This window comes from Amphiprion ocellaris, chromosome 7, assembly GCF_022539595.1.
Source record: "Amphiprion ocellaris isolate individual 3 ecotype Okinawa chromosome 7, ASM2253959v1, whole genome shotgun sequence".
NCBI lineage: Eukaryota > Metazoa > Chordata > Actinopteri > Pomacentridae > Amphiprion > Amphiprion ocellaris.
Window position 1 is genome coordinate 20,461,539 of NC_072772.1, and position 13,313 is coordinate 20,474,851.

Genomic DNA, 13,313 nt, shown 5'->3' on the forward strand with positions numbered 1-13,313 from the left:
AAGTTAGCCTGGGAACCCTTCTAATTGAATGAATGACAGCAGTAAAGTGCAGAAAGATTCTCTTCAGACTCTCTTTGAGTGCTAAAACACTGTGTTAAATGTCCCCTAGTAAAAGCAAAAAAAGGGTCAGTTTCCTCACATTGCAAGTGGTGTATTATTCCTGTAATTAATTCTATAGGACAAAGACATTGAGGATTCAACAAAACTTCTGATTAATGACAACATGTTTTTGGATCCAGTGCCAGTGTTTTCAGAATTCGTTCCATAATTCAGCTGTCTTTTAACTAATGTGAAACTAAACTCGGAATGGCTCGATACCCTTATAGTACCACAGGCTTCTTATTCTAAAAGCTGGAGTATGGTTGAAACAACAAGTTTGTACAGTTTATTCTGACCCTATCTGCAGGTGAAATGTCGAATAGCTACTCAAGTGATGGCATGTTTAATTCTGGACAAAAATAATACAATACAATAAATCTACAATGGGGATAATGTCATGCACAGTTGTGTCAAGCACGTAGGTAAGGAGTTAGAGACAGTTTCACTTTCTTTGAAGCATACAGACATCGTTTCTTCCTCCTTAGTATGTAAGGGGCACACAGCCTCCTTCATTAGCACTGGATAAAAGTTACGGAGCTCAAAACTGGCAAATATAAACATTATCGCCTCACTCTATCTAGCCATGCAGACCCAACAGGGTGTATTTGTCCAGGTTTTGAGATACTTGCATCAACTTGTACACAATGTAGGTGAACCAAACTGTTTTTGTGGTGCTCACTGCTTTGGAAAATGGCATTACTGACAGCAGCTTTCACTTTTTCACTAAAAGTACTTTTGACAGAAGCACAATGGATAGTCTTTGGCGAGAGGTAAGTGGAGTTTTCAGAGTAACAGGGACACTATTGCTGGAAAGAGATCTTTTTGTCGAATGTTTCAAATCTTACTATAATAACTTTTCAATGGTGGGATCACAGAAAGCAATATTACATTTACTCCAGCTGTGAAAGAGTGGTAAGAAATCTATGAGGCACAAGTCTGAAATGTGGAACGTGGAGCATCTGCACGACTACATACACTAGAAGTCACACTGAGCAATCATTACATTAGTTACAGAGGTTTTGGTTTGTATTGACACGACAAATCTGCTGCAGATGGAGACTGTTAGTCATCCACATTCCAAAAGTGCTTGATTAAACTGCGTTCTGGTGACTGTGGAGGCTTTTTGTGTATAGTGACCTGCTTGTCATGTTCAATGAACTGACATTAGAGCAAGGTACACTGTGGTCACACAGGAAGGGACACGGTCAGTAACAACTCAGGTAGACAGACATTTAAATGATACTGAGGGCCCCAACATGTGCTAGGAAAACTTTGCCCACACAATTACAACACAACCAACGGATGAATTGTTGGAACAAGGCAGGATGGAGTCATGCTTTCATGTTGTTCAAATTCCAACCTAACCATCTGACCATCGCAATAGAAACTTTTTCTACATCTTCAGAGTCCAATGCCTGCTGTAGTCTGCTGCTGCTGCTGTAGAGCATCAGCTTCACAGTTTAATGTGTTGTGCATTTCTCTTCTGCATATCTTGGTTGTAACAAACGGTGAATTAAGTTACTTTTCATTTTCTATTATCTCAAACTAGTCTGGCAACAATGAGACTTTAACACTCAAGAGAAAAGCTGCCCACTGGATGGTTTTTCTTTCTCCCACTGATGTCGATTTGCACATGAAAACAGCAGTAGATGACCATTTCTGAAACAGTCCATCCAGTCCATCTGGTACCAACAGCGGTGTCATGTTCAAAGTCTTTCCTTCCCCATTTTGACACTTGGTTTGAACTCAGCAGATCCTTTCGACCACGTCTGCATGCCTAAATGCAATGAGTTCCTGCTGCATGGTTGTCTTATTAAATGCTTGCTGTAACAAGCAGTCAAAAAGGTGTACTTAAAGTGGCTGGTGAGTGTACATTTTTTTTTGTAATCTGAGTGAACCATCCCCTTAATATACTAATCTTTATGGTCCCCATTCAGACGTTGGCCTTAATAGTTGTAACCACCAGCTCATCTCTTATATCACCTGTCTGTCGCACCAAGATGACCAAAGTCTTTCATTGGATTTTCTTCTGAACAAGAAGGAACTTTTCTTAATGTTTCTAGAGATGGTGACAGCCATTGCACATTCATACTCTGCAGTTTTTTTTCTTTTCACTATGAACAAATCTCAAACAGAAAATACATAAAATTTTGGGCACCACTGAATATTTTCCTCCATCGCTAAATACCTCCTGTCATTACCAACAAATGAAACAGATGTCATGAACTGGATGGAGGTTGAATCACCAACGGGTTCTATTAAAATGATGAGCGGGAAAAAAAAAACCCACACCCTTAAAGGAAGCTCCTTTTTCTGTGGTGCACTGGCAACCTCTATTAATTCATGAATGGATCTGAGAGAATAATGTAATGCATGCCTCTGAACTGGCCACAACTGCTGCCAGGGCTAATTTCCCCTGAGATATCAAAGGCAGTTGATGAAATCTGATTGGTTTCCTCTTAATTGAACCTTCCTACCCTGCAAAGGGTGGGTAACACATCTGATCAGTTTGAGCTATCTTGCATTAAGGCTCAACTCATAGATGTGAGCCAAGATAAACAGACTTACAGAGTTAGAAATCCAGGCTTCACAAATCTTCCATATTGTCCAGAGCAGAGTGTAGAGGGTTTGGCTGCTAACATGCGTGAGTACGGCTGTTGGTGTAGATTTTGAGGCGGAGGTGTTGAAGCCAATAAAAGGACGGTTGTAACGTTCTGGAGAAAATACGATCATCTCCTGTGGTTTTGCTTCCTGTCAGAGGAGCACAGACCATGGCGGATCGTAGACTATTCAACAGAACATAATTGGCTATTATGAAATGTTAAGAAACACAAAGTGACAGAGGCAGAACAAACGACTTTGCGCGCACACACACGCACACACCAACAGAGAGAGTGATGTTATGTAATTGTTCCCACACTTTCTTTCAAATGCCAGTCCAATGCTGAAGATGGATCCGTCAAGACAGAAGACAAGAGACTGGTCTGAATAAAAGAGGGAGAAGACAAGGAAACAGTTTTATATGTGCTGCTGGGCATGATTCTAAAAGAGGATCATGTCTGTAGCAGAAGACATGCATGTATGTGATCTGTGTGTGTGTTCACATCTGCAAAAGCTGAACAGAAATAAAAGATAAGAAATCCAATTCTCTCCATGTCCGTGTGGGTGTATGAGCAAATGTGCGTGTTGCACTGCTGGCATTACACAAGGGTTACTGCATATGTGTGTGTGTGTGTGTGTGTGTGTGTGTGTGTGTGTGTGTGTGTGTGTGTGTGTGTGGGCCGAGGTGGGGGGGTGGACGGTTGCGTGGGTGTGAGATGGATAATTTCCAGTTAGAATGAAAACACATTCAGCTTGGAGGGGGCTACGCTACCTACAGTGTCTCACCGCCTCTCCCCCCCACTGAGGAAGACTGGAGTGAAGGTGAAGTAAGAGGCAGAAAGAGGTATAAAAAAAAAAGTGAATGATAGATGGAGCAACATAGGACCTTTCTGAGTAACAACCCAAGTTCGTGGAATAGCCTATGTCTTACTAAAGGCAGATGATTTGTAGCGATTACATTTTTATCCAAGTTGTTTGCGTGTTTGTGCTGAATGTTTACACGCTAATACACACACACACAGAGGGGATTCCTGACAGTTTCTCAATTATCTTTATGCCTCGGCAACTTTAACATTTTGAAACGTGTCATCATGCTGACATAATTTAGTATTTTTGATGATAGATGATCATAATTTATTTTCCCTTTCACACACACTTAAACATAAACACATACACAGGCTTTCACACACTCTCTTAAAAATCCAAGCAACTCTTAACATCTGGAAATTTTGTGCCTATCATATGAGTAGATTATTATATTGTGTTTTGATTAATGATAGCTTCCAAGCACCAAGTTGATTTTATGGCAAATATTAACCATTAGTACTTAAAAACATCCACTGCATTTCAGTCATTTCAACACCTTTTAACACAACTACTATCAGTTAAGGAAAATTATATTTTGCGCCCCTATTTAAGATTTTTGCAAGAGTAAAGACCTTTTTTTTTTAAAATTAGCTTGTGTCTGCAAATGCATGTATGTTTAAATTCCTAACCTCTGTTTAAAAGCAGTGCAGAGGTACTTTCCTGAGAGTTTAATGTGTCATCAACTGCAGCTGAGGCACACTACCAGTCAAAAGTTTGGACACACTTCCTCATTCAGTGGATTTTATTTAATTATTTTGTACATTGTAGATTAATATTGAAGACATCAAAACTATAAAAGAATAAATATGAAATTATGTTGTAAACAAAAAAGTGTGAATCTTCAGTATTAACCTACAATGTAGAAAATAATACAAATGAATAAAAAGCATAAACTTTTGACTGGTAGTGTATTTTGAGGGGTGTATGGCAGCTACAGGAAAACAGTATCTGAGAAATAAATAAACACAAACCAAATGCTAAATGCTTGGGTTGAACAGTTGATTAATTTTAAATCAGAACTGAACAATTAGAAACAGCGCATACTGCAAATCCCAAAGGCTGCAGTTTAGTTAACAAGGTGTGGCTATTTAATAATTACACTAATGGTGTAATTCAGTTTTAATTATTTTGAGCAGATTGAAACTTTCAAGTGTTGTTTATGCTGCCTATTGATCAATGTATACCACATGGTCCATCCAGCACACTGTGGTTTGTCTGAGATAGACCCATTCGCTAACAGCCACACCTTGGACATTTTGCAGTGCCTCTGCTCAGGGGGCTAAAATGTCAATGATTTTGCAAATTCCCATGTCTTCCTTGTGTGAGTCATGCATTTCATAATATCTCATGTGGTAATGCTCATTCACATGTGTTAAATTTACTGCAAAGAGAACATCGAACCAAAGCTTGACTTTTAAACATTACTTTACAAATCCCATTGCAATATCTGTTATAAAAATCACAATAAGACATTTCCCCCAAATCATTCAGCTCTAGTAAATGCAGTTTTCAGAGTGAAGCCATAGTTGTGTTCTAATCAGTCTTCTAGTTTGGGTTTCAGCCTGCTCAGAGCAACTTGTTGGCACAAGCACAGGGCACAGACAGCAACAGTGGGTGGACTCAGAGGGCTTAATTAAGCTCTGATTGTTTACTGTTCATCATATGTGGGATTGTTTCCTAATGTTCCTAATGACATGATCATATCTGCATACATTAGGAACCAGTTTGTCAGAGCGAAGCACCAACAGAACAGAAGATCCAAACACATATTTTGAAACGTCTTGGTTGGAGGTGCAGCATCCTTTGGAGGCTGGCTATCAATGTGTGCAGCTCTCAATAGACAAAGGACTCAGCTTTGTTGTACAGAACACATCAGCTGTATGAGCAGCAGACCTCGTCTTTTTTGCCCAGTCAGACTTGTTACTCCGCTAAGGAATGCGGTGGAGGTATGTGACGATCGGCATACGTTTGTCTGTCTGTAAGCAACATTACTCAAAAACGGACTACAGATCTGGATGAAATTTTCAGGGAAGGTCAGAAATGACACAAGGACAAACTGATTAGATTTTGGCAGTGATGCGGCTTATTGTCTGGATCCACGGATTTGTTAAAGATTCATGTATTGCAAGATAGTGTCACTGTAGCTATGACAAGAAGTGAACACTACGTCAGCTGCCTGCTGACGATCGCATAATTGTGATTCTACTACAAACTCACCACTGTGGACTTATCAAGACTTATTCGTCGGAAATGATATAAGGAACAATTGATTAAATTGTGGGGGTGTTTCTAAATCTCATCAATTCCTGCCGCCTGCTACATATTTAGGTCACGCGATTTGGTATCCGTACATAACGTACACATGCATAACACATGCCTTTGTTTACTGCAAGGTCATATTTTATCAAAGATTTCAGTTGTCTGAAATGACACACCTGAGCAGCCTTGGCGAAGTACTGCACTCTGAGTGCTTTTCTTGTTTTTAGTGATGCTACTGTGTTCTCAGATCTCACCTGTTAACACGGTGAGTAAAACACACTGCTGTTTTAACTGATTGGTTAAGACCTGGTTGTAAAAAAAACATAAAAATACTTTAAAGGAAGCATGTGCGCCCTCTAATACCACATCACTAACAGTGATTGTGTGGTGGACAGTCCTGTGCATGTGTTTGCTACATTATGTAATCAGGAAAAAGAAAGCTATCAACTACATCACTGCCCACTGACAACAGCTCACATTACACACAGGACAGGAGTGTGGCGATGCCACGGAGAGGCCATAATGTCACAGCAGATAAGAAGAAGACAGAAGAGAAAAGAGCAGCAGAGATGAAATGACCGAGGAATAGATAAAGAAATGGACAGCGCAAGTCAACTGGGGACCCGTCGTAGAACATGAAGGATCCACGTAGCAGACAAAGACAATGAAACTCTTCAGGGGAAGGGCATGGAAAATGATGAACAGATGGAGGATGAAATAAAATTTTTCCTCATTACTCCCAATTTGTGAATGATGCATCCGAACTATTATCTCCGCCTAATGATTTGCCAGCATCCATAACAATAATCGGTTCCAAACAATTAAATGGAAAGTGCGGCTGTATGGATCCACCAAGCTCTGAGGACACCAAGCAGCTGGTAATCCCATTCACTATTGTGTGGTTGGTATAAATTATTAATAAGTGTGAAGGCAATTAAAAGCCATATTACTACTGAGCCAGGCGCCTCCACCCTCATCTGTCTTTTTGTAAAGCAAATTTTCATCTACGTAGGGGTGGTGTTCAAATATCTAAACTGAAAGTAATATTTCAAACCAATATGAAACACAGTGCAGTCAGTTTTAAAGCACCTATTAACAAAAAAGATTAGGACTGGCAACACACACACACTATCTACATCATAACGTAAATAATGAAAGTAATGCCTGAGGAGCAAATGAAGACTTTAAAATGTCAATTTAACTGATTGGACTGCAGCACTTGTAGCACACTTGCGACATTGACTGGAAAACTAAACATTGATCAAGAATTTTTTTAACTGATCGTTATGGGCACAAACTTGAGCCCAATTCATTATTAACGTCCACTGTCACACAGGTGCAGAGCACAACTGCTGGCAGGACGCTATGGATGTAACTTCTGAATAGTCTTTTAAATCAATAATTGTTATCAATCAATTGTCAATTTATTGTTAAAACAATTTAAGCACAGTGGCCATAAATCTGGCTTATATCGGAGCTTTTCAAAAACTACATAACATTAAGGAACAGCTTGGATGCAGAAATGCATATTTTTTACTCCGCCAAGGAACGGCGGCGTTGTGTAACAATCGGCGTATGTTTGTCCGTCTGTTAGCAACGGACAAACGAACAAATTTTGGATGAAATTTTCCATGAAGGTCAGAAATGACACAATGGCCAAATGCTTAGATATTGGCAGTGATGCGGCTTATACTCTGGATCCACAGATTTGTTAAAGATTTCTGCATCATTGTGAGATAGCGGCACGGCGTCACTGTAACTATGACAACAAGTGAACACTACATCAGCTGCCTGCTGACAATCATATGATTGCGATCCTACTACAAATACACCGCTGCGGACTTATCAGGACTCATCCAATGGAAATGATTCAAGGAACAACTGATTAAACTGTGGGGGTGTTTCTGAGTCCCATCAATTCCCGCCACTCGCTATATATTTAGGTCACATGATTTGGTATCCATACATAATGTACACATGCATAACACATGCCTGTGCTCAGCGCAAGGTCATTGTGTTTGTGGGTACATCTATATTAAATAGCCACAGTCTATGGTGCCATAATTTCTGCCATGATTTTTTTCAAGATTCCAGCCGCTGGAAATGATACGACTGAGCAGCCTTGGCGGAGTACGTTGTTCAAGTGCTTTTCTGGTTTCTTCATGCACTGCAGAGCTAGTCAGTTGTCAAGCACAAACACTGGATTGATTTTAATAACTTTAGTGCGCCTATAGTGTGTATACCCATGGAAAAGTATACACCTGGGTAACTCAGTATCAGCAGATGCTAAATATTAAATTCCTCAGATTAGACTAGGGTAAAACCATTCCTGCACACCATTTTCCTGCCTTCTTTCCTCACATTTCCTGTGTATCTAATAAAGGAAAATGCTCCCCAAAATGTTTAAAGAGTGATTAGCATGAGCCAGCATTCATAGTTTTACTTATGTAGCACTCCCTCCATTAGTTCACTTGATGCTGGGATACCTTCAAATGTTATCCCTGAATTTCCATCAGTCTCATCTCGTTATTGAATTACACACGTGGACAAAATTGTTGGTACCCCTTGGTTAATGAAAGAAAAACCCACAATGGTCACAGAAATTATTTGAATCTGACAAAAACAATAATAAATAAAAATTCTATGAAAATTAAACAATGAAAATTAGACACTGCTTTTGAATCGTGGCTCAACAGAATTATTTAAAAAAATAAACTCATGAAACAGGCCTGGACAAAAATGATGTTATCCTTAATATTTTGTTGCACAACCTTTTGAGGCAATCACTGCAATCAAACGATTTCTGTAACTGTCAGTGAGACTTCTGCACCTCTCAGCAGGTTTTCAGGTCCACTCCTCATGAGCAGACTGCTCCAGTTGTCTCAGGTTTGAAGGGTTCCTTCTCCAGACGGCATGTTTCAGCTCCTTCCACAGATGTTCAATAGGATTTAGATCAGGGCTCATAGAAGGCAACTTCAGCATAGTCCAATGTTTACCTCTTAGCCATTCTTGGCTGTTTTTAGCTGTGTGTTTTGGGTCATTATCCTGTTGCAAGACCCATGACCTGCAACTGAGACCAAGCTTTCTGACACTGGGCAGCACATTACTCTCTAGAATACCTTGATAGTCATGAGATTTCATTGTACCCTGCACAGATTCAAGACACCCTGTGCCAGATGCAGCAAAGCAGCCCCAGAACATAACAGATCCTCCTCCATGTTTCACAGTAGGGACAGTGTTCTTTCCTTGATATGCTTCATTTTTGCGTCTGTGAACATAGAGCTGATGTGCCTTGCCAAAAAGTTCCAGTTTTGTCTGGTCTGTCCATAGGACATTCTCCCAGAAGCTTTGTGGCTTGTCAACATGCAGTTTGGCAAATTGCAGTCGGGCTTTTTTATGATTTGTTTTCAACAATGGTGTCCTCCTTGGTCGTCTCCCATGAAGTCCACTTTGGCTCAAACAACGACGGATGGTGCCATCTGACACTGATGTACCTTGACCTTGTTCATTTTTAATGTCTTTAGAGGTTGTTCTGGGCTCTTTTGTTATCATTCATATTATCCATCTCTTCCATTTGTCATCAGTTTTCCTCCTGCGGCCACATCCAGGGAGGTTGGCTACAGTCCCATGAATCTTACATTTCTGAATAATAAGTACAACTGTAGTCACAGGAACATCAAGCTGCTTGGAGATGGTCTTATAGCCTTTACCTTTAACATGCTTGTCTGTAATTTTCTTTCTCATCTCCTGAGACAACTCTCTCCTTGGCTTCCTCTGGTCCATGTTTAGTGTGGTACACACCATGTCACCAAACAGCACAGTGACTATAGTAGTAGTGTAACACTATAAATAGGCCGACTGACTGATTACAGGTTTGTAGACACCTGTGATGCTAATTAGAGGACACACCTTGATTGAACATGTCCCTATGGTCACATTATTTTCAGTCTTTTCTAGGGGTACCATCATTTTTGTCCAGGCCTGTTTCATGAGTTTATCTTTTAAAATAATTCTTTTGAACCATGGTTCAAAAGTAATGTCTGATTTTCATTGGTTATTTTCATAGAAATTTGATTTATTATTACTTTTGTCAGATTCAAATAATTTCTGTGACCATTGTGGGTTTTTCTTTCATTAACCGAGGGGTACCAACAATTTTGTCCACATGTGTAAGTGTCTCTGGCACACTAATACGCCTAAATTGGCATTTTAAACAAACACAAATAATACCATATACCCAGTAGGCAATAAGAGGGAGGAAGAGGGAGGAGGCCATCCCCCTTATTAATCTGCCATCTTCCCTTTCCATCTCCGAGTAGTAGAAGCAGTGCAAGAGCAGAGCTGCCGTTTAGTTGAATATGTTAGTATGGCCTGCCTGACTCATTGATCTTCTATCTGACTGCAGCTGGTTCAAGTTAAATCTACGGCCCCAACTCTGGCTCTGAAATATCACCAGGCTAGATGTGCTGTATATTAATAAATCCTTGGTGCTGTCCATGGTGCTGAAGTAGCAAACAGATTTATAATCGTCTATTTTTCACTCATTTACACTCTTTTGCCAGTTTTGTCATCGATAAACAATATTCTCTGAACTATATGCAATAAGTGCAAAATTCTATACTTAATTGTAACTTCATACTCTGTTAAGCAGTGACACTTTTATGACCAAAGAGACAATTAGCAAGGTGTAGTCCTGGACCATGCAAGGTAAAGTCAATCAAAACTCCAAGGGATTATGAGGTTAATGCATCTTAAAATGGTCCTGCTATGGAGAGAAACATGAGAAGATGAGAAAATTCTGTCTGAATAATTAATTTTTTTTTTTTGGCCTTTTGTTGGCTTTATTAGACAGGTTAGTCGAGAGGCCGACAGGAAAGTAGGGAGAAGACTGGGGAGAAGACCTGCAGCAAAGGGCTGTGAGCTGGAATCGACTCAAGGCACTGCGTCAGGGACCATAGCCGCTGTCCATTGGTGGCCCGTTCAGCAAGCCCAAATTCAAATTTTGCATCTGCAAAAAACAGACAACTGTTTTTTGCAGATGCAAAATTTGAGCTGTGTTCCCATGAGGTCATACCCCCTGTTAATAAATAACAAACCGCTGACTACATATATGTTTGTTATTTTTTTGATGACAGTGGTGTCCATCTAAACTAACATGCTAAAAGCTGTGCTCTAGTAACATATCATTGTCATAAAATAAGTCAGAGGCTAAATTAGCATTGCAATTTGCAAAAATGCTGTCTATGGAACAAATCAAGTACAGCTAGCCAGACTCTTCACTAAGCTAACAAAATCTGCCTTTTTCCACTCATTTTGAAGCTCAATTATTTCCAGTTTGTTTGTTTAATCCCACTTTGTACAAGGCTGAGCTAATGGGACTGCTGGCTTTTATTCACTGGGTACAGATGAAAGACTAATTGGGCCTCTCACCAAAAAAGTGACTAAGTGTATTTCCCACAATATCAAACATTTCTGTACATGACACACACAGTTCCGTTGGATCTACTACCATTTTGATGCAGAAATATTAAGGTATTTTGTGGATTTAATACTGGAAAAACCCTTTAACAGTGTCTGCTTAATGTGTATTGTATAATGAGCATTACAGCCTCAGAGGGATGAAGCACAATGAAATAATCCTGTCTTATGCATTTGCTGTAATTTACCAAGGATTTAAAATATGATTTTAGGGAAAAAAAGTTAAACAAAATATCTGTTAATTTTTCAGCTTGGTTTTCTGTTATTTGCACATTCACATTTGTTTCATTTTTCTTTCTTCTATCCATTATTTATAATGTTTAATAGATAGCATGCTTTGCCATTTCTCGTCCCCTGCTGCTGAAAAATCAAATATGCATAATGCTCTGTGTGACAGTAATGGAGCGGTAGAGCTGATGAAGTGTACGTACTCGTGGTGACCCCAGCCCAGCTCTGGGAGGTAGGGCAGCTTCTTGATCCTGATGATGGAGTCGTAGAGGGAGGGCTGCAGAGACTGGGCCACGGCATTGGCCAGGATCACCGCTATCATCACTGGCAGGATGTGGGAGATCTGGCCAGTCAGCTCAAACACTATGACTGCAGTGGAAACCGTGTGGGTGACCGCTCCCGACAAGGCTGCAGCACCTTTGGGTGGGGAGAGGACAGGAGGGTGAGCAAAACAACAGAGAGATAGTGTTTGGAAGCAACTGTTCAGATCAGTGGTTTTCAAGGTGGGACTTCCAAAGAGGCCTCTGGGGGGTTGAAGGGGGATTCAAGGACATCATTCATCAAAATGAGAGGCAGTTCAATACTAACATGATCGTAAAGAGCAATAAAACATTTTTTTACTGCTTCCTAGCATATAATATAGATGACTATTGATCAACAGCAACAACTCAATAACTGACTGGTTGTTGATTTTTAGCGATTTTAAATCTCATTTTGCAGCAAGGCAGCTTTATTTCTGAAAACAGAAATCAACTGATTACTTAATTCCATGATAAATTCTTAAGCCTAATTACAAATTATTTCTACTGTACTGGTTTGGTTGTTTTCCTTCCATCTTCAGTTCCAACTGTTTACTTTTTGTTTTCTTTTTCTTATTACTCCACCAAGGAACGCAAAGTTATGTGACAATCGGTGTACGTTTGTCTGTCTGTCTGTCAGCAACATTACTCAAAAATGGACTAACAGATTTGGATGAAATGTAGTAGGATCACACGATTGTGATCCTACTACAAATCCACTCCTGGGGACTTATCTGTTGGAGATGACACAAGGGACAATTAAAACGATCAAATTGTGGGGGTGTTTCTGAGTCCCATTACTTCCTGCTGCCCGCTACATATTTAGGTCAAGCGATTCGGTATCCGTACATAAAGTACACATGCATAACACACACCTGTGCTCAGTGCAAGGTGATTTTTTTTTTATTAAAGGCTGGCAATGATACAACGACTGAGCAGCCTTGGCAGAGTACTGCACTCTGAGTGCTTTTCTTGTTGTCTTTTTGACACTTTCAATAAAGCAGTTTTCCAGTGCATCTTCTTATTTACCATTGTGATGCACCAAACCACAGTGGTTACATTACCACCCTCTGAGGCTGGGGAGAGGAAAAGCACCAACTGGTATATGACATGTGGTGAGACCCATGAACTGGAAATAAAAATGGACGTAGCCTCCTGGTCTGAAAAGTGAAGCCAACATAGAGGCACCTTTAAACCCTAATGTCTGATTGTATAGAAATGCATGAGAAAATGAACCTACTTCAGTTCTTCAGTACATTTCCATACTGATTGTGGTACCATTTCTACTTGAAAAAAGCTCCAGAATGTGTGACTTCATGACTCTTCTATGTGCTGTTATATATACTACTAACACTGGGATACAGGCCAGAGCTAGGTTATGAAAAATCATGCAATATTAAAAGCCTCTATATCGGTTTTCAAGTTGCACATCGTAGGTGTTGATACATTTCAGCTATACTACTAACAACGTGCAAAAAAAAG

General features: G+C 39.9%; 1 protein-coding gene across 5 annotated transcripts in view; it reads right to left on the reverse strand.

The window, feature by feature from the left end:
• LOC111567581 (chloride channel protein 2) overlaps positions 1-13,313 on the reverse strand; it is a 218,277-nt gene that overhangs the window by 39,205 nt on the left and 165,759 nt on the right. For all 5 annotated transcript variants that reach the window (XM_035947502.2, XM_055012040.1, XM_023268793.3 and 2 more), the window contains one exon: positions 11,736-11,949. In XM_035947502.2, the coding sequence (XP_035803395.1) occupies positions 11,736-11,949 (214 nt within the window). The remainder of the gene's footprint in view (positions 1-11,735; positions 11,950-13,313) is intronic.